At 49.2% G+C, this 21741-nt stretch overlaps 2 protein-coding genes across 4 annotated transcripts; one reads left to right on the top strand and one right to left on the bottom strand.

Annotated features, from left to right (window-relative positions):
- The first annotated feature begins 7282 nt into the window (after window positions 1–7282).
- NRGN (neurogranin) lies at window positions 7283–15749 on the top strand. 3 transcript variants are annotated; one of them, XM_084783589.1, is made up of 4 exons: window positions 7283–7602; window positions 14052–14278; window positions 14488–14512; window positions 14905–15749. In XM_084783589.1, the coding sequence occupies exons 1-2, from the start codon at window positions 7588–7590 to the stop codon at window positions 14271–14273; spliced, it is 237 nt and encodes a 78-aa protein (XP_084639715.1). In that variant the 5' UTR covers window positions 7283–7587; the 3' UTR covers window positions 14274–14278; window positions 14488–14512; window positions 14905–15749. The 3 variants fall into 3 exon arrangements, with proteins under 3 accessions (XP_084639715.1, XP_084639713.1, XP_084639714.1); XM_084783587.1 differs by having other exon boundaries at window positions 7284–7602; window positions 14495–14512; XM_084783588.1 differs by lacking the exon at window positions 14488–14512 and having other exon boundaries at window positions 7285–7602.
- VSIG2 (V-set and immunoglobulin domain containing 2) lies at window positions 15082–21650 on the bottom strand. The gene is made up of 7 exons (XM_084783586.1): window positions 20703–21650; window positions 20114–20277; window positions 19623–19830; window positions 18704–18862; window positions 17799–17918; window positions 17538–17682; window positions 15082–16195 (listed from the first exon to the last, which is right to left on the bottom strand). Exons 1-7 carry the CDS (start codon window positions 20764–20766, stop codon window positions 16063–16065), a joined length of 993 nt encoding a protein of 330 aa, XP_084639712.1. The 5' UTR covers window positions 20767–21650; the 3' UTR covers window positions 15082–16062.
- Window positions 21651–21741: the final 91 nt, after the last annotated feature.

Here is a 21741-nt window from a genome sequence, read left to right as displayed (position 1 = left end):
GCTACCATAAAACTGAGCTATAGGCATGCCTGTAGGACATTTTCTTCATTAGTGATTGATGTGGGAGGGCCTATTCCATTGTGGCCATCCCTGGTCTGGTGATCCTGGATTCTATAAGAAAGCAGGGTGAGCAAGGCATAGAGAACAAGTCAGCAAGCAGCATCCATCCCTCCATAGCCTCTGCATCAGCTCCTGCCTCCTGGTTCCTGCCCTGTTTGAGGTCCTGCCCTGACTTCATTCAGTGATAGACTATGATATGGACAAATAAGCCAAACTCTTGCCTGTTCAACTTGCTTTGGGTTATGGTGTTTCATCACAGTAGTAGTAACCCCAATTAAGACATGTACATTATAAAGTGATTACCACAATCAAATTAACACAACCCATGCACAGTCACTGGTGTCCGCACGGGGTGTACTTAAGTGTCACTCTCTGAGGAAATGTGACCATGTTACATTGGGTCCTTTCCCTACAGAACTCATAGTTTAATAATCATATGTTCAAAAAACAAGAACTAAGAAGGCCTTACATTTCAGAGATACATACTTGGGTATTTATAAATAAAATAGTTATGAGAAAATTATAAGAGATGTAAATTCAAAGTGTGGTGACAATCAGTAAAAATCACTGCTTATGGATGATGGATACAGTGTAGTTCATTAAATACTGTGCAACCAGCTTTTGTATAAGTAAAATCAAAAGGCATCTTCAAAGTATTAATACAAGGCAATAAATTCTAGCCAATGAGTGAACCACATATCCACAGACCAAAGCATACGATCAGAACAACCACTCCAAGATTCCAGGGGCATCACCAAGATGAAGCACAGGTCTACAAAACCAGCCAGACACACAAAAGCCGGGAGATGCTCATCCTGGGTGATTTTCAGAGGATCTTCATTACCTGGATGAGCTGCCCCAGACTTCCCCGAGGTAGGTAGCAAGAGCAGTGTGGCCAGAACCCTCATTTAGATAAGTAGACTCACATTGCTGCTTGTACCAGGAATTGTCTTTTCACCTATCAAACTAAGTAACAAAAAGAGCAAAGGTCCCTAAACAGACTAAGGAATGATGTAAGAATTTTTACTCATTATGTCGTTTTGTAAAAGCAAATTAAGATGCAGCTTTGAGTGTGGCACCACTGATAGAGTGCTTTCCTAGCAAGCACAAATCACTGGATTCTAGCCACAGTACTCCATGCACCAGGTGTGGTAGCACGTGCCTGTAATCCCAGCACTCGGAAGGCGAAGGCAGGAGGATCAACAGTTCAAGATCCTTGGCTGTATATAGCAAGTCTGCGGCCAGCCAAGGCTACATGAAACTCTGTCTTTAAAAAACAAACAAACAACAACAACAAAACAGTTAAACATACATGTGCCTGGACCTCTGACTGATAAAGTTATTTTTAGGTTGGTTCTGGAGTTTGCTATTCAAATGACATTAAATGCTTGTTGCCTTGTTATTTAAAATGCTCGTGTTGGGTAAATGATTCAGGAAGATGTGTTTGTCCAGCAGCTAGCAGAAGCATTTACTCGTGCGATAAGCAGGAAGTAAACTGAGGGAAGGGAAGAGGTGGGAGATCAGCAGATGCTTGAGACAATACAGGAATAAAGGTCAAGCCACATCCAAGACTTTGGATTACACTGAGACTCAGAAAAGAAAGGGGTGGATGGGAAGGAAGCAGACCCCTGACATATCTGCAGGAGCGAGGGCCAGGCTCGGGGAGATCTCTAAAGAACATCGAGGCTGAGCACCGTTGTAGTGAGCAAGCACCATTTGGTGTGCTCCTGGTGGTCTAGACATGCTCCAATATGTCACCACAGATGGCAATGAGGCACTGAACTTTGAACATAAACACCCTGTGTTTAGGGAAAGAGATCAAGACTTCAGTCCTCAGGTTCGTCCGGCCGGGGCCAGGGATTGCATGAGTTCAGTGACACGAAATGAACACTGCGGCTCGCAACGTTTGTTTGCCCTTACCTCCCGTGCTCACCCCTCTTTACTTAAGTGATGACTCCAAACCTTGCTTCAAGTCTCTGTGATCGCCCAAACTCTCAGCTCCCATAACAATTATTGTGCCATTCACTCAGTACTTATGGTAGAAGACTGAAGAAAAACGTAGATAGAACTAATTTTTTAATCAAACACAACCTGCTGCACCAAGAAGCCCAATACAATGTGAGAGGTTGGGGGAGGGGGCCGGCAGGTATGCACGCACACGTGCAAACTGTGTGCTTGTAGACATTTACTAATGTTAGGTGTCTTCCTTAGTGACTTCCCATCTCATTTGTGAGACACACTCCCTCACTAACCCTGGAACTCACTGATGGGGTAGGCTATCCGGATAATGAGCTCCAGGTGTCTATCCATCTCTCTCCTCCCCAGCACCCAAAATTTAGGGATCCAAATGGGTCCTCATGCTTGCAGGACCCGCACCATCTCCTCAGTGCTGTGAGATGCTTTTTAGAGGAAACCCAATGTGCTGCAGCCCCAGTTCGGTATCACACGGGAGACCTAATGCCACACAAGTAACGGGTCCCAGAAAAGGGGGTTAAAATGTAATGTGGTCTAAAAAGTGCCACATCGGATGATATCCATGGAAGCCCTTTGCAGCGCACTATCCGGATTAGTATCCACTCGTCCCTGTTGGTTCTTTCCTTTCTGAGTCTGTTCTGGAATATCCATTGGGGAATTTCCAGAGGCTCAAGTCCCTAATACAAAATGACGTATTTGGGGCTGGAAAGATGCCTCAGCCATTAAGAGCAAGTACTGCTTTTACAGAGAAACCAAGTTAGGCTCTCATCAGGTAACTGACCACAGCTGACTGTACCTCCAGCCTCAGGGGGCCTCTTGCAACCCTCTTCTGGTCTCCATGGGCGCCTGCATTCATTTGCACATACCCACACATAGGCATATACGTACACGCACACACACAAAAAAATTTTTTTAAAGAAATAATTTAAAAGTCGTTTAAAATGACATGTTTGCGTGTAACCTATGCAGATCCTTCTGTGTATTTTAAACTTTCTCTCGCTTGTGCATAATACTTAATTCAATGTAAATGCTATGTAAATGATTCTTCTACTGTGTTATGGAATGATGACAAGAAAGGAAGTCTGAGCAACATAGATGAGTTTATTTTCCCTGAATATTTGCAGTCCACACTTGGCTTAGTCCATATATTCACCCCCATAGACACGGAGGGTGAACTACATATTATACAAGTCTATATTGTACCCCTGTAGCATTCTTTACAGCACAAGTTCAGGAAGTATTTACACTTCTTGATGATGTTGTGGACAGTAAGGGTGCTGTGGACAGGATGAATAATGACCGCTGATAAGGATGACTTCATGGTCATCTACAGTCCAGCAATCCTGAATTTTAAGTTTGACCACAACGCTTAGGACATGTGCCTTCCCCCTCCCCCTCCCCCTCCCCCTCCCTCTCCTTCCTGACATGTGGGTTACGGGTGGAAGGAGTCCTCCAGTCTGGCACAGGCCCCTTTAAAAATGTACCCAGGCTCCTCCTCTGCCAACCAGGTTGCTAAAAATATGACTACAGCAAAAAGCTGAAATATTTGCAGAGAAAAACTGAATTTCCTGCTACCCCCACTCCCTCCACTCAAATGGGTAAAACCTGACCTTAGAAGCCCCAGATCAGCTCTGCCAACGGCACAAGCCTCCAGTTTTCCCACCCCTTCTTATTATGGAGTCTCTCTGTGGGCTTGAGCGGAGATGTTATGTTCAGAGAGGGCTCACTCGCAGGAGGGGAAGCTACAAGTACTGGCAAATAGATATTCACTCACGTGACACCTCAGTTTTTTCTCTCTGCTTACTAGAACCGATCTTCTCCAAAGCCATCTGTCCCAAGAAGGCTATGTACTGGGCCCCAGAGGCTATACATTAATTGTGTTTTATCCTCTCTCTGATCTAACCACCTCTTTTACCTGTCATACCTTCTAGTCTTTGCCTCTACAATCCTTGCTAGCTCCAGCCCAGGGCAGGAACATGCCCTCACTACCTCCCTAACCCAGCCCTTTCTAGAACTCTTCTTCTTTCCAGGTCTGCAATCCTTTCCTTCAACAGCTATGGTAGCTGGAAAATGGGCAGAAGAATTGGAACCGGGAGAGTCAAAAGTATAAGCCAAATTAGCTCATAAGTAGTTAGTTCTCTAAAACTTGGCCTCTGACACGCAGGCCCTGAAGTTAAGGAGGCTGTCATGGGAAGCATGACCTGACATCACTTTGCCAAAGACCAGATTCACGCAGCCACACTCAAGGGTCCCAGTCCGGAAGCTCATCTAGAAAGTCATAGGCTCAGAGTTCCATCAGCCCACCTTGCTGACAAAGCCCAGGCACCTTGCTAAGAAGAGGGGCTTCCCACCAGCCTTAGGGTGTGCTCCAAGGCGGTGAGAGAGTCCAACAGGAAGAACTGCTGTGATATCCAGCCTGCTCAGGCTGTTTCTGAAGATATCTGAGCAGCCAGCGTTGGGTGCCTTTGAGTCTACGTACGTGTCGCTTGCCTCTGTATATTCGAATTGTGAGTGTGTCTGTCTTCTCTTCCTGGGCTCTGCCTCCCTCTCTGTCTGTCTTTTCCTTACCTTGAAGCCTGCCCATCCCCCAGGCCAAGCACTGAGGCCAGTTCTGTGTGGGCACTTCAAGTGGGCTGCTGCTCTGTGGATGGAACTGGCGGTTGCTGTATCTGGTATCCCATGGGTCTGCCAGTGTTCAGACACTCTCACCCCACACAAAGGTGGCTTATAGGAGGAAGGGAAGGAGGTGATGTGTGGGAGTCAGAAGAGGGGGGTAAAGATACCCCTCCTTCTAGTTCTGACCAGCAGGAAGAAGGGCCCAGAGGCAGCACAGCCTGCAGAGAGATGTTGCCTAGCAACTCGGAGACTTTACTGCAGACTCACCAAATCCCGAATTCTTCAGCTCTAATTTGGGAAAATCAGAGTCCAGATCTGATATCCTTTCTGCCCCCTAGGTTCCCCATTCCCTTTTCTCTCTGGATTCTGGAGTAAAAGCATAGGGGAAGTTGGCACAACCAGAGGCTCCAGATGTGTGTGTCATTTAGGCAAGGACCTTAGTTCCTAGGACACCCTGCCATTTGGTGGAGGTGGGGGGGACTAAAGATGTGCCAGAGACAGATTGGGGAACAGATTTGCTGTTACAGGGGTGGGTGGGTCCCACATGCTGGGAGAGACACCCCTACACCCCAACCCTGGAATCCCAGCCAGCCTCCAGCTCAGCTTGGAGCCCCCAAGCTGGCTAATCATGTCCCCAATCTGAGTGGACACTGGCCTATCCCTCCCACTCACTCTCCCTTTAGCAAGGAAAGCCATGACCCAAACACTCAGTGGAATGCAAGCATTCAACAGTACCACCGTGGCTGGCCTGTGACAGTGGGATCCGTTGCAGTTCTGCTGTTTGAGGTCCCCTGTCCTGCTCAGAGCCATGGAGCATTTAGTCCTCTCTATTCTAAGCAGTAGCTTTCCTTCCCTACCCTTCCTTGGAGACCTTAGCTGAGGAGGACTTGAGCTTTTTCAGAGGTGTCCCAACCACCTGGATATCACATGACATGGTCAGCTATACTGCCCTGACAGGCTGAGAGGTTAAAAGACCCCAAAAAGAGCAAGTTGCCTACTCCCAATGGTCCTTCCATATCTCTGCTTACCAGCCTCTCCCCAATCCACATCCTTTCCCCAGCAGGGAACCCAAGGGGTCAATACTAATTATAGCCTCTACATTGCTTGAGTTGACAGCATCTTTTTTTCTTCCAAAGAACAAATGTGAGGATGGCTAACTTTTGTCTTATTTTGAGGCACTGAGTCAAAAGGTTAGGAAGTCTAGTATGAGGAGTTGGATGGGAAGATGTGCTAAATCTGTACCAGCATATAAATACATTCAAAGTGGGTGCTGGGCATAAATTATTCTATTTGGTGCAGATGGGGGAAAGGATAGATGGATGGGTAGATCACAGATCGTGGGTAGATACAAAATAGACACCTGATCAGAGATGATGACAGGCACCTAGAACTTGTCAAAGTACTGAGGTTAAATGGATATTGACTGGCCAGACATAGAAAGGACATATGTACACCAAACCCTTCCGAGGCTCAGGAAACGTCATGGAAGAAGGGGCTGAAAGAACGTGAGAAGCAGAAGGGAGATGGGGTGCGGAATTCTGACTTCAGGCGTCACTTGGCTGCTGTACTCTTGAGTTCACAGCAGCTGGATTATCTGAACAAGATCGGCCCCATCACCACTCCATCACGGAAAGGGGAGAGGCTTATGAGGTCCCACCTCCTCCCTGAAGATTTATATGCAATTCATGGTCGATGAGGCAGTCAGTGGTACAGTCATTATCATGATGCCTACATTCCTGTAAACAAACCCTTACCCATGCTCCTGAAAACAACATTAATAAAATTGAATGGGTTCCTTTCTCTCTACCCCCCCCTCAAAAAAGACATGACAATAAAAAAAATACTTGTGGAAAGGATGGAGATTATCAGGAGTGGGAGGGGCAAGAGCCGGAAACCAGGTGAACACGATTTAAAGTACACATATTAAAAAGTCACAATGAAACCAATTATTTGTAAGCTAAATATGTGCTAATAGGATGGTTTAGATAAAAAATTTTAAAAGAAAATACATATGTAATGCAGACGTTGGCAGCAGTGGGAATACAGCCATGTTTGTCTATGTGCTACTGAACAGAATGTCTACAATTTACCGATGCTTCACAGGATGTGTATACAAGACTTGTGTAGTTGGTTTTTTGTTTGTTTGTTTGTTTTGGTTTTTTGTTTGTTTGTTTTGTTTTGTTTTTTTTTTGCCTATTGCGTCTGCACTGTCCCCGCATGTGGGAAGATAGGCACACTTCACTGAGCCTGGGAATATATGTGGATGCGTGAGGCTCAAAGCGGCTGTGTCGCTATGTGCCCATCGTGCAGGCTGTTTACCAACAGCTCTCTCCGTAGCTAGAGTGATGAGGGCACCTCTTTGCTGTTTAGGGAGCTTTTCTTTGCGGACCGGGCAGACAGAGGGAGCAATGTTTGAGACTGGCTGTGAAAGTACAGGGAGGTGGGTGGGGTGCGTGGTTTTCTATGGGCGGTAGGGCCTGCTGTGCCCAGATGTGTGTTTGTGCCCTGGATGTTGGGGGCCTTGTGCCTACTCCGACGTACATCTGCCTGGCAGTCTGCGATTTAGAAAGCAAGGGAATTGAATTTGGGAGATGGGTATGTAGGAGGAATGGATGGAAGTGTGTAGGCGAAGGGGTTGAGGCATCAGTGCGAGCAAGGCGGAGAGAGCCGAGAGAGGGAGTGGTCCTCGCTCCAGCTCTCCCCGCCCACCCTACTAAAAGTGTCTCCTGATTGGCTTCGAGGCCACAGGGCTCAGGTTACATTCGCAGGAGTTGCGGAGCGCGGGAGACCGGACCCAGGAAGAGAGAGACTGGTACTGCACCGATTCCTTGCTGGTCAGGGAGTGCCCAACAGTCCTTGAGCTGCGGCCCAGCATCCTACAGACCCACCCCTTCTCTGCGCCAGACTCCACCCCAGCCAAGAACCCTCAACACCAGCATGGACTGCTGCACGGTAAGTCCAAGCTTGAACTCAGGTTAGTCTGGGGCCAGGGGTGCCCGAGAACCGCAGGAGGGTGAGTGAGAGATGGAAGTGTTTGCGGAAGACCTAGGAGCCACCTGGGGAAAGAGGGTGCTGAGATACTGTGTTGGGTGGCGGAAGGCGCCTGCCTGATCTGAGCCAAGCCCTAAAGAAAATGTTCCCCAGCTCGCGGGGGCGTCTGAGCGCCCATGGACCAGGCAGTCTAGGTTGGATGGGAAGCTGAGCAGAGCTTTCCTGCAGGGAAGCTGCAGGTTCGACAAGTGGTGAAACTTCCCCCGTGGCAACACAGGAAACTGTTGCTGGTGTGCGAGTCCTTTCTCTTGATATTTCTTGGCCTCCACACAATTCCCTATCCTATTGCTGCCGATGTGGACCGTGGCAAGATCTTCAAGACCCTCAGACGATGATCTGAGCCCTTAGATGTAGCAGGCGGGGAGAATACGCCCTAGTCTTGGTGGTGATGGACAGCAAAGAACCTAATCTATGTGGTTCTGGGGAGGAGCTGGCCCGACCCCCAACGCCTTCTCCTGGATGAGTGACCGGGAGAGGGCCCTGCTGGCGAGGGGAGGAAGTGTCTGTGTCAGCGCCCACGCGGAAACTGGATGCTGCGAGTGCCTAACGCCGAAGCAGATCGTGTTAGGGCACTTGTATGAAAGGCGCCTTGCACAGGACCTAGCTGGCTAAAGGAGTGGAGTGACCAGACCTATATAGAACGTGTTTACTTATTTCTTAGGCCCTATCTGAGGAAAAAGAAAACTCTAAACTCTTGGTATTCTTTTTTGTCGGCCTGGCTAAAGACGCCAGAGGGTACAGGAACCCTGCCTCTCACTCACAATATACAAAATAAAATTTGAAAAGTTCAGAAGGAAGGAGTAACCTGGTTTTCTTTAAGAAGTCAATCTTCCTGTTGTCTGGGTGCCAAGAGGCAATGGGAATTTAGGGGCAAGCCATTGTTGAAATTTTAACTCTTGTTAAAATCAATAACAGCTACCAGTGTGCTTAATCACCCCAGGTAGGTAGGTCTTTTACTGATGTACAAACGGAGATTTAGAGATGTGATTTTTTTTTTCCCTCCAAGTAAGCACCTTTGACAGGTGTGGAGCCCTGTCGTCACAAAAGGCTGCCCTCCAATCTCTCTTTGAAGCATCCTGATTTTCATTACCGTGAACGTTCACAGCACTAAACGTATAGACTAGGAAAAGTATGAAACAGAAGCCTGCCAATCACATACAGTCCCGCCCCTTGAAGAAAACTGACATGGGCTTCTCCAAGGGAAGCTGTTTGCTATTCTCCAGGGAACAGTTTGTTTGCCTATTTGCTTACTTGTTTTTGGTGCTGGGGATTGAACTTTGGACCTTAAGCGTGCTAAAATACTGACTCTGCTTCTGAGCTACACACTCAGCCCAAGAACCACTTTTTGGCTGTGAAGGGAGAATTGCAGGTCTTCAGTCTCGATTGAGAAAGAGGCTCTCATCCCCGGCAGTGTTTTGTTAAGTAAACAAAGTAAATAGATGGCAGATTATAAGATATGAGTCAACGGGGGGGGGGGGGGGGAGAAGCTGCTGCTCAGCAAGAAAGAAAGGGGGTGAGAAGGCAAGAGGAGTGGGGAAGGGAATCAGAAGATATGGCCAGTGGGAAGATATGAGCTAGTGAGGATTCTAGGAAAGCCTGGGAAGGAATGGAGCATTTTCCCTCTGGGATCTGCAGGGCAATGAGGGTGAAATGTGCGGCTCTGAATACCCAGAAAGCCATTGGTGCATGGCAGGTAGACAGCTACATAACAGATAACTACCCCTGATAGTAATGGCTGAGGATGTGGTTGACAGGGTTGAAATCAGTGTCCCTTAAGAGGAGGGAATATCCACCCGGTAGGGGGCTACCAGAGGTGGTGAATGCCCAGGGCCCTGGATCACCTCCTCCAATGGACTATGAGACAGAGGCTTCTGTTTTCATGTCTCGAGTCCACTAGGCCATGGGGCCAGACAATGCTCAGCATCAGTCTCATTTTGTGGTGTTGGAGGGAGGGAGAAAGAGGGGAAAGGGAGGAGAAGGGTGGAGGGCTGGGGAAGGACAGGCCTGTACCAGGCACCTTCCTGCCCTATGCTGGGGAGAGAAGAGTGTGGCACTTCATCTTTCACCCTGGGGCTCTCCTCCATGGCCAACCCACCTGATGTTTGGGAAGAATTCCGTCTTGTCTTACTTGTCCCACCCCACCCCCAACCCCCCCACCCCACATAAGCAAGCTTAGACAAAAATGAAGGAAAACGGATCTGTGTTCTTTTGTAAGGGGATGTTTTTTAAAGAGCTATTATTCGATGTTCCAGTGGCTGATTGACATAGCAAACGTACGTGACTTTTCCTGCCTTCGTTTTATAGGAAGAGGAAAAGAAATCTGTTTTGATAGCCCACTCTGCTCTTTTCTGTAGTCTAGTTGACTGCATACCAGCCAACAGCACAGAAGGAACCACTTCCCCTGAGGCGGGGGCAAAAGTACAATTTCTGGAGCAGATCTTTTCATTATTTGTTTGCTGTGCATCCTGGGGGAGTTATAAAACGTCTCTGGGGTCATTGCTCGACTCTAAAACAGGGATTACATAGGATAAAATGTCCTAAATGCTCAGCACAGGGGCCGGATATATAACAGGCAGCTGACTGGCATAGCTCTAGACCTGTTCGGATTTGGGGAGCTGAGCTAAGTTCACTTTGGCACTGGAGAAAACCAGAGTCTCAGAGGCAAGAATAATGTGCCCACCCAGGCTCCTCCTTTTTTGGCAAGTGCAATTCTCCCACTCCCAGATGTCCCCAGTTCATTCAGAGCCCCTCAGCGCAGACTACCAAAAGTCTTGGCTTTAAGAGGCAGCTGCCCAAACACCCAAACCAACAAGCTCCTCCAAGATTCCTATCGGTTCTGCCTGTGGGCAGTCTTGAGCAGCCTGTCTGTCCTAAGGAATCAGCCAGAGGGACAAGGAGCAGACCCAATAGAGAAGCACTACAGCCTTATGCTAGCCCTATTGGGGGTGGCTTTGCTTGTTTTTCCAGGTTTCGATTCTGGAGCATCTGTGGTGAGTAGTGATGAGGTTAGTCTTAAGGTGGTTGGAGAAACATACTCCTTCAGCATTCAACCTCAGCATTCTCTAACAGCCGCCAAGACCGAGGAAAGGAGATCGGAGATCCGGAATAGGTTTTTATGCCTGTTGTCCTCTTTCAAAAAGCCTGCTCCCTGAGACTGTCCCAAGAAAGACTTGCACTCATAGAATCAGAAAGCCCAAAGTGGTTGATTTGAATCTTAGGTGAAGAATAAGATGCTCTAGAGCTAAGGATGACCAAAAAAAAAAAAAAAAAAAAAAGACTCAGGATGCCAGCCTCTTGGCAACTCCTTCAAATTGTGTTTAAATCAATTGAGAATCATCTTGAGCACAAATTAAGGAACTCTGAGGCCCAGGAAATGAGGACAGCTGGGGAAACAAGATGAGGGGGAGTCATTTGTAAACTTGGCCTTCGGCTTCTGGAGTAGAAAGCTGTGCTTACAGGTTGGGCGTGTTGGTCCTCACCTGTGTTCCCAACACACAGGAGGCAGAGGCACAGCAAGCTGAATGTCACCCAGGGCTACATAATGAGCTCTTATCTCAAAAATATTAATTGATTGATGGGTGGATGGATGGATGGATGGATGGATGGATTGACTGATTAATTAATTAAAATGTAAAAACTATGTCCTTACGGCAAACCTGTCAGGGACATACGACTCTGAATCGTCACTGGGCTCCTTTCTGACAATTAGACAGCTGATGCCCAGGCTGAGGCAGAAGGAAAGCTAACTTGCAGTGAGAGGTCTTGGCCACCTGACATGAGAAGAGAAAGACAGTGAAAGCAGTGAGCATTCTTGGTTGAGAAGTAAGGACAGAATCCGAGAAGCCCAGAGGCAGATCAAAAGTAAATGCCCTTCTGACTTTATAGCAACATCCCTTCCCCAGGCCTCACTGATGCTACAGTGTTAGGTTCTGAAATTGATACCATCAACTTCCAAATCCTGTCTTTATTCTTGCTCTGCTTATAATGGGGTGGTGGTGGTGGTGGTGGTGGTGGTGGTGGGTGTGTGGGTGTGTGTATGTGTTTGTGTGTGTGTGTTTGAGAGAGGAGATCATGTATCCCAGAGTAGTCTCAAACTCCTGATCTCTCTTCCTCCAGCTCCATAACTCTATAGGACTGAGAGTAGAGGAATCTACCACCATGTCTGGCCCTAATCCTCTCTACTCTCACCTAAAGCAGAGTGACAGAGGAACAGAAGCTGGACAGGAAAATATGCCTGCAGTACCCTGTGGGCAGAGGCAATAAGATCATGAGTTCAAGGCTTGCCTGGAGTTCAAATGGCCTTCTGTCTAGGGATGTAGCTCAATGGTAGACCATTTGCTTAATGGCAGACCAAGGCCCCAGACTTGATCCCCAGCACTCTGAGAAACAGCAGGTGTAAGAGTAAAGGAAAAAGAAAGAAAGGGAAGGGAAGAGACAGTTGGGAATAGAAATGGCTTTGATTATATCACACTTTTTTTTTTTTTTTTTTTGGTTTTTTGAGACAAGGTTTCTCTGTGTAGCCTTGGCTGTCCTATACTCACTTTGTAGACCAGGCTGGCCTCGAACTCACAATGATCCGCCTGCCTCTGCCTCCTGAGTGCTGGGATTAAAGGCATGCGCCACCATGCCCGGCTTATATCACACATTCCTTAATGATGGTAATATGTTCTGAGAAATGTGTCGTTTAGCCAACTTCATAATGGTTTGAACATCACAGGTATATTTACAAAACTAAGATGTCTACAACATCAACAGTTGATTCATGTAGGACTGACATTACATGTGATGTATCATTGGCCCAACCCCATGGCATAGCACATGACATATTATTAGGAAGGACTGTGTAAGACTGTCCTTATAGGACCACTTTTAGCTTACAGAATCCATCATTTTACATCACCTTATTGTTCCACAAGACAATCATACCATAGCTGCTGTTTGATGATCAGCTAGATTGTGCCAGAAACCTCTGCGACACCATGTATGCGATTACTCTTCTCCAGAACCCGTAGAGGTGAACATTACCATCCTGATTTTTTTCTTTCAAATGGAAGAGCTAAGACTGGAAAAACTCGGATAACTTCCCAAGACCACACAGTTACAGCAAAGAGTACAGCTAAACTGGTCGGCTGGTTGCATTTCCTTTCTTAGGCATTAAAATAAACTCTAGAACTTGACGTACAAGGTTCAGTCTTCCAGCTACTGATAAATTGTCTGGAACCCCAGGTAGGTTTTTTGTTTTTTGATATCTTTTTTTTGGGGGGGGGGGGTTGGGTTTTTTTGTTTTTTTTTTGTTTTTTTGGTTTTTTTTTTGGTTTTTTGAGACAAGGTTTCTCTGTGTATAGCCTTGGCTGTCCTAGACTTGCTTTGTAGACTAGGCTGGCCTTGAACTCACAGTGATCTGCCTGCCTCTGCCTCCCGAGTGCTGGGATTAAAGGCGTGCGCCACCACGCCCGGCTTGTTTTTTGACATTCTTAATCATCACTTTTATCGTGGTAAACTCAAGAATGAAAGAGTGTCACAGCTTTATTGTTGAGGGGGGACTAAACCGCTAGGGAAACACAGCTCATGCACCTGGGACAAGGTAAGGGCTTAAATGGTGGCCAATGGCCCAATCCTTTTCTTTTCATGAGGACACCGAGGAAAGGACTTCTTGCCTTCTGTTTCTTTTTCGGTTATTGTTGTTTTACCTCTTTTGGCCGTTCAAGTCCAACCTGGGAGACAGTAGAAGCACAGCAAGCCCCATGGGATCGTGGTGTCTGGGCCTCTGGCTAACTCAAGGAGTGTATCTTCTCCTGAGTTCCAGCCTTGAGCTCTGGCGCAGTTGTGTAGCAGATATTTTTGTCCACTGCCTCGGGAGTCCTGCACACAGAAGTGTCCTTCTGAGCTGGAGGTATCTTCTGGGAGCAAAGGGTGGTCACTTTCAGCAGTGTCCGCTGCTTTTTCTCTGTTCTTCCAGAGTCAACTTTCACTCAAATGGGAAGCCCCCTAAAACTAAAGACACCCCCCCCCTTTCCCCACCCCTGCCCTGGACTCACTTTGTAGACCAGGCTGGCCTTGAACTCACAGGGATCCAGCTGCCTCTGCCTCTCGAGGACTGGCATTAAAGGCTAAAGACTACTTTCAATGGGACTAGTTGGCATTCTCCCCCCTCTCCCGCATATGACGAGCCTTCTTGGGGTTTGCTGCCTAGGGGTGCACCCACCCCCCTAGGCTTCCTTCTCTACTTCTCCCACAGCCCCCAAGATCATCCCAATCCTACTGGGCACTAACCCTACCCCACCCCCTCGGAGTCTGGGCCTTAATGCTCCTATTAAAAAACAAAACAAACAAACCTGTCCCATCCTCAGGAGAGCGCCTGCTCCAAGCCAGACGACGATATCCTAGACATCCCACTGGATGATCCCGGAGCCAACGCCGCTGCAGCCAAAATTCAGGCGAGTTTCCGGGGCCACATGGCGAGGAAGAAGATAAAGAGCGGAGAGTGCGGCCGGAAGGGCCCGGGCCCCGGGGGACCGGGCGGAGCTGGGGGCGCCCGGGGAGGCGCGGGCGGCGGCCCCAGCGGAGACTAGGCCAGGTGAGGCTGGTTGGCGCGCGTCCCTGGCCAGAGGCTCTCGTTTCCTAGGCTCACTCGAAAAAAACTGGGCTGGGCTGGGAATGGAGAAGGTGGAGAGAGTTCAGGGTGGGGGCCTAGGACACGGAGACAAACGGGTGTGAGAAGGCCGAGGATGCTAATATGCCAAGAGCTCACCTGTTTCCCCCCCCCTCTCTTCTGCCTCACCTTGGACCGAAGAACTGAACATTTTAGAAGGTAACCAATACGACCCCAAAGTAGCAGAGTGTGTAAAAGGGGGATGCTGGGTGGGGGAAAGGACCCGGTTCCCGAGTCCTCTCTGTTAGCCTTCAACTCCTCCCTGCCAAAGAACATAACTTTGCAGGCCCGCTGGTCTGTCCAAACGCCTGAGGCTGTGGCAGGGACACACTTGGCCCAACACATACACTCAGTCAGTCACCCTCAATTGACTGCCTAAGCTCCGGCCTAGGGCCATAAGCACTGGGTAGCTCACTCACATACCTGCCCTGGGGCTCATTTCAGCTCAATGAGCTGGGGAGGGCTGTGGGTGACAATCCCCATGGGGCGCGGGGGGCGGGGGGAAAATGGTGCCCACAGAGGGCAGATTCTCAGACCTTCTCTCTCCTCAGTTCCAGAGGAGAAGTGGATGCCGCGTCCCCTTCGCAGTGACAAGACTTCCCTACTGTGTTTGTGATCCCCTCCTGCCCACCAACCAGCCAGCTTCAGGAGCCATCCACACTACCCCACCGCGTCCCAGAGACTCCCTTTCCCAGGCTGGCTTGATCGCGGCATAGCCAAGTCCGAGCCCTTTTTAGCTCTCCAGTCTAACGTTGTTCCCCCTTTCGCTTTCCTTCCCAATCTCGTCCGAAACCCCATACTCGCAAAATGGTCCTTTTGCTTCAAGCCTACTTGTCCCCGCGCCCAGCATGCAGCTCTGCCTCCGCAGCCTCAGTGCGCTTCGCTGCGCGTACTGCAGAGGGCGCCCAATGCCTCGCCCAAGAACTCTCAAAAAGAAAAAAAAAAAGAAAAGAAAAAAAAAAGAAATGCAACCATCAAGTCCTTTCGTTCTCTGGGCAACGAAAGGGGACGCCCCGCGTCTTTGTGCCGTTTCCACTCCAGCCTAGCCTCAACTCCTAAACCTGGGGCTAGGAAAGAGGAGAAGAGGGTTTTCATGGTGTCTGACGAGGCCCCTTGCTCTGTTGGGAAGAGAAGTCCTATCCCACACCTGCTTGTCACCCCTTTTTTTTTCTTCCGAGGAGCGCACCGGAGAGCAGCCCCTTCCGCTCTCCTTTGTTTATGCAAAAGACTCCCAACGCCTGGAGGCTTGGCAGGAGGAGTCTCCCGAGGCCCTGCCCCCTGATAGCCCCTCCCCCGCTGGGCTCCTGGGGTTGCGGCTGGAAGGTTTTTTATCTCTGCGTGTGCATGTTACCATACAGGGTTGGAATGTGAACAATAAAGAGGAATGTCCAAGTGTTCAGAGGGTGCAGGGGGTGGGGGGAGCGAGGGGAGAGGGGTTTGCATGAAGCCACTAATGGGAGCCAGAACAAATCTCATTTAATCAAAACAAAACTCAGAAACAGGGTGTGGGCAGAAGTTAGGTAAAAAGGTTGGAGCCGTACAAAGACACCTAGGTGGAAACCTATTCCTTTGACCCAAGCGAACTTCCTGTTTGCTGCATAATCTCTGGGGATTCAAATTCCTTCCTTCCCTTACTGATAGTGACAAAGAGGAATTCCCCACACCACTGGAAAGGAGTACGCACACCCCACTACCACAGGGGTCAGAAATCAGACAACCATAGAGAGTTTGGACTTGGTGGTCGTTACGGTGCTGGCGGACGGGGACTTGTCGAGAAGGCCTTGGCTATAATAGGCCTTCATAGAAGCTTGCTCAGAAACCCCGGGAGCGGTGGCATCCTCCCTGAAGGATAAAAACAAAGTCATACAGAGGCTAGAAACTTCCCTTTTTAGGCAACTACCATCCTCTGACATTTAAATTGTTGCCGTCCTGAGAATCGTCTGAGGAACTTTGTTTAAAACGAAAGAGTCCAGGCAGGTCTCCACTGACACACAAACTTTTGCCTTGGGAGGCATAGAAAAGGACCTAAATCTGAATGTTTAGACAAGTTCCTGGTGGGTTTGTCTAGGCCGTCTGAAAGCCACATTGTAAGAAATGTCCTGAGGGTTGAAGAGATGGCTCAGTGGGTGGAATTGCTTCCTTTGTAAGCAGGAAGACCTTAATGTGCCATCCTCCAGACAGCTGGAGAGGTGGAGCCAGGTGGACCTCTGGGGCTCACTCAACATCTTGCTTACTTGGCCAACTCCTAACCTGTGAAAAAATGACTCCAAAAAGTTGTCCTCTGACTTCCATGTGTGTTCACAGAGCACGTAGACCGCTCCACAGAAGTACAGAATGAACACACAATATTAATAACCTAAAACAAGTAAAAATAAGAGGGACAGCCTTCCTAGAAAGGCCAGGTTATCTTCTGGCCACACGCACACTCACCTGCACAAACACATGCAGCCATGTACATTTGTGTACGTGCACACACAAGAACAAGAGATGGTTGGGTGTGGCGGTGCACACCTTTAATCCCAGCACTTGGGAGGCAGAAAGATAAAGATCTCTGAGTTTGAGGCCAGCCTAATCTACATAGAGCTCCAGGCTAGCCAAGGCTACCTAGTGAGACCTTGTCTAAGGAAAGAAAGAGAAATGTTATACCAATCCCTATGCCAACCCCATGCCTTGCAGCTGGAGCATCAAGTGTATAACAAAAACGGCTTGGACCTTTTCTAATTGTTCCATTCAGAATAACTAATCTCAGAACTAATACAATTCCTGGCATCCACCATCCACCTCCTTCCCATTACCTCTCTGCGGGATATATATACCTAAAAGCATTAAGTGATTATATATATATATATATGCATATATATATATATATATATATGCATATATATATATGCATGCATTAGGTGAGATATACTTAAATGCATTAAGATATATATGTGTGTGTGTGTATATATATATATGAAAAAACTTTTTCATTGTGAGGAGGAGGACCAGGGCAGTCCTACAAACTGAGCCATTCCCTATCCCAGTTTATAATCCAATCCCTCCTCCCCATGCCAGAGCCAAGCAGGGGAACACCCTCTCCTTAAGCGCTTTTAATGACATCAGCTTAAAAGCTGAAAACATCCACTTTGAAGCCAGTCTCTCTCTTATTCCTCTCTGCACCACCCCCAGCTCTCCTGCTCACCGAAGTTCACTACCCCCATATGTCTCCTTGGGCTCCTTTTTCCTCTCTTTCTGGAACCTGATCAGGCAGAATGCAGCGACTGACAGCAGCAGCACACCCAGGAGCACCCCAATCAGAGTCCCAGCCACTCGGCCTTCAGATGAGTCTAGGGAGACAGACAGGACCCTCAGGCTTACAGAAGGTTCTGCCCATCTTCAGATAGTGTCAGGTAGCCTTCCCAAGCCAGGCCTTTTGGCCAGGCCTCTACCCAGCATCCCCTACCAGTCACGGAGAGGTTCAGCTCGCAGGAGGCACTGCCCATCTGGTTGCTGGCCACGCATCGGTAGGTGCCAGAGGAGGTCAGGGACAGATTGGTGAGAATGAGCTGGCCAGACACTTCATCTAGAGAGTGAGAAGGAAGTGTGCTACCATGCGTTCCACCCACAGTGAGCCTATACGACCACCACAAACACTCAATGCATGTAGTCCTTAAAACAATCTACCAAGAAAAGTCTGGCCTCATTTGATTGGTCAGAATCCTGGCTCAGAAAGGAAGGAATGTGACAAAACCCAGAGAGGAACACCAGAACCACTGCAACTTGTGTGCCCTTGCCACCCCACACAGCTGCCTTCACAGAGGAGGAGGAACTGCGTGTACCGGAAGGTGAGCTCAGATCCTGGATGGCAGCAGAAGTCTTAATAACTAAGCATCCGCCCTGTAGAATAGCTCTAAGCTGACCCAACTGCTTTTCTGAACTCTATGCCTGCCTCAGAAGGCAGAGAACACATCAGGAAATGACCTGGAGGTGGGGGTGGGGTGGAGATTTGCAGGATAAAGGGGTTTATTGGGCCTGAAACAGGGCCCCTGGAACCAACAAAAGGAAGCCAAGACTTCTAAAGAAACCTACCAAATGTTTGAACCTACTCGCTAGTTGCCTCTCTAGGAAGCTTGGAAGCAATTTGTTACCCTTAAGACATCTTCCAATAAGCAGACAAGTTGACACTGTGAGACTGTTCCCCGGCCTCTACTCTCTTCCAGGCTATGAGGTGTGTTTCCCAAGCATCAGCAGGAAGAGAGACAAGAAGGCATCAACACAAGAAAGGAGGCGGGCAAGGATGTGGGGTATGAGGGTTAGAGAGCAGATCTTAGGTCTCCAATCGTCTTCCCAATGCCCTGCATGCTTTACCTTGAACCATGCTACCAGGAGGAGGCGTAGGAGAAGCTCCGAGGCGTACCCAGTTGTACACTGGCTTGGGTGCTCCCTCCGAAGAGCTGCATCTCAGCGCAGCAGAACCTCCCATAGAGGTTTGCCCACTCTGGCTGCATACAGGGTGACTGGGGGGCACTGCAAAAACCATGGAAGAACCTCAGGGATGCTCTAAGCCCAGACTTGGTGAGCTCAACATTTCCTGTTTCAATACCTCTGCCAAATAGTGGTCCATACTACTGACGTGACTTCCGCTACTGGGAATCCTGAGTCATAGAAAAGCCTTCCTCATGCTGAGCCCAAACATGTTAATATGATGTCAAGCCATTGGCTCCAACTCTTGCCATCTGGGCCCATGAAGAAAAATTATAACTTCTCCTCTACATGAAGGCCCTTCCGCTGTTTGAATACATGGGCCACACACCACGTCTTCGGCCTTCTCTTTTTATACAAACATCCCTGTCTGCTTTTAAAACTTCTTGCTCAGCTTAGAACAGGCTCTGATTTACTGTGAGTTGGAGGATCTGAACACAATGTGGTGCTCTATTACAGAGGCTTTGTTCCTCTAATGGCCACTTCCCTTCTCGGTCACCGACATTTGGAGCGACTGAATTCAAAGCTGAGCTACCCATGGGAGGTTCGTGAATGCTGGTGCTGGTTGAGTATGCTAGGACTCAGGACCCCCAGATCTGTTCCTTCTCTCTCTGTCTCTCTGTCTCTCTGTGTCTCTGTGTCTGTCTGTCTCTGTCTCTGTCTCTCTCTCTCTCTCCACACTTTGATACTAGGCCACCCAAGGCAGCTAAGTACTTGGACTGCCTGTCAGGACCGAGGGGTTTTGCAGGGTCAGGGCACACTCACAAGGTGGAATCGAGGCTAGTTCATCCTCAGCACGCCTTACCCAGCACCGTAAGGTTGATTAACCCCAACCCATTGGTGTAGAAATCTGGAGGGTTGTTAACATTGCAGAGGTAAGTTCCAGTGTCTGAAGGGCGGAGGCCAGTCAGTTTCAGGGTAGCCACTCCTCCTGTGGGCGGGTTGTGGAGAAGGCTGGCCCGGTCTGCTTTCGGGCCGGTAGGATATAGGTGGCCGTTGGTGAAGTACAGAATCTGAGAAGAAGCCCAAGGTACACACACATGTCCCTTTTCTGCCTAGCAGCAATGGGCAGAACAGTATACTACCAATCACCCCACCTCCAGTTCAGTGAATTTAGTTACTGAAGCGGGCTACATTTGCATAGGGGAATTGGGACACATGAATTATGGGAAAGGGAGGGAGAAAGTAGGGCCAAACAGGCTGAGGCCTCAGGAGGCAACCCCTCTCCCCACCCTTCATCCTGCGTGGGCCTTCTGTCCCTGGCCAACCCTAGCGGGCATCTTGCCCACAACTCACAGGCACAGATGCAGAGATGGGCTTCCCAGGGTGCACAAAGCTCCACTCCAACGCAAAGTTGTCACCCACTTTTGTGCTGTAACTGCAGCTCAGCTCGGCCGTCTTGCCCGTCGGCATGCTCAGTGGCTCAGTGGGCACGGTCACCTCCACGGCTAGCCCTGGGACTGAGGACCCCAACCCCATAGATCTGAAGGGTATGTCTCACACTACAATGGCTGTTTAGAGGCCCGCTGCCTCCCTTGCCGCGACATAACCCCCTCCTTAAATTCAACCTCTTCTCTCCTGAAACTTGAGGTTTCAGGGAGGGAGGAGCCCACGGCCCAACCCGGTTTTTGTGGGTAAAAGGTCCAAGACTGGGCCTGGTATGAGGATGTATTGGCAGAAAGGCAAACAAGAAAAGGCCCTGCAGTGTTAAATATTTAGATGGCGAGAGAGGCCAAACTCATTAGCTTGCCTCTCCGCTCTGCCCTCCCAGCCTTCGAAGCCCCCTTCCCAGCCTGATCCAGTGGCTCCTGGTTCCAGGCACTGAGAAGCCCTGCCCTGCCCCCCCAGCTCTCGCCTTGCTTCCGCCCTACCAGCCTCTCCTCACCGCTAAGGCACACGAAGGCCAGCAAGGGCCCGCAGAGGAAAGCCCACACCAGGGTCCAGGCCATGGCCACGACTGTCTCCAGGTCCTGTCCTCTGTCAGCCTGGAGGGCGTAAGGGGGGACGAAAACCCGAAGGGCAGCCGCCTTGTGTTGGGCAGGAGACAGACTGGCTATCTCAGAGCAAACAAGGGCAGAGGCGGGCACCCTAGGGTAAGGAAACCGCTCCTCCCCTCCTGCAGGCCTGATTCTGAGATACTTCTTCCTCCCCTGCCCACATTTTCTGAAGCTTTCAGGCCCTAGGAAGGGTGCAGGGCCTCAGAGCCGGGCACCCTAAAGCAAGGAGTCAGAACTGGACTTCTACAAGGGACCTGTTTTTAGCAGAAAAAAACAAGGCATCCTGATACCGACTGGCAGATGATGTCACGCATAGGCAGTGAGCATGCGTCCTGGGAGCTAAGCTGTCCTGGACCCTTCAGAGATTCTCTTCCCACCACTTGCTGGGATAAAAGTCTCTCCAGGGAAAGTACGCCCACTTCTCCGTTCCCAGAGGTACTGGAGACAGGGAAACTGAGATCCGAAGCCCCCACACTTGGTAAAAAAAAAAAAAGAATAGGGTGGTATAGGGACATCAACCTGTAAGACACCATGTGTCTCTCTTCAGTTGACAAAAAGGTCTGCTATCCAAGGGTGGTACATGTGTTAAGGACCCAGTGGCATGGGAAAGGAGACACAGGTGACCTTCCTCTCCTCCATCCTGTAGAGGAAGAGCAGTGGAGTATCTAGAGACCCAAGCCCTGGGCCCCCGAGTTTCAGTGGCAAGCACCCCAGTTCCTTATCACCTCTTTGCTGTTCAGACTAGGTTAGGAGCCCCTCAGCCTCAGGCTCTTGGCACCTTCTCTTTCCACATAACAGGGAAATGGCCACTCCACAGACTCTAGAAGAACTCTAAGGCAGAAAGCCGTGCAGTTGTGTAAGGCTTCCTGGATGTACCACCTGTGTAGGTAGGATCTACTTCACAGCCTGCCGCAACTCAACTCCTGA

This window comes from Acomys minous (assembly GCF_964271855.1).
Source record: "Acomys minous genome assembly, chromosome: 5".
Taxonomy (NCBI): Eukaryota; Metazoa; Chordata; class Mammalia; order Rodentia; family Muridae; genus Acomys; species Acomys minous.
The sequence above is the reverse complement of the archived record's forward strand: the minus strand, read 5'-3'. Positions and strand labels throughout refer to the sequence as shown.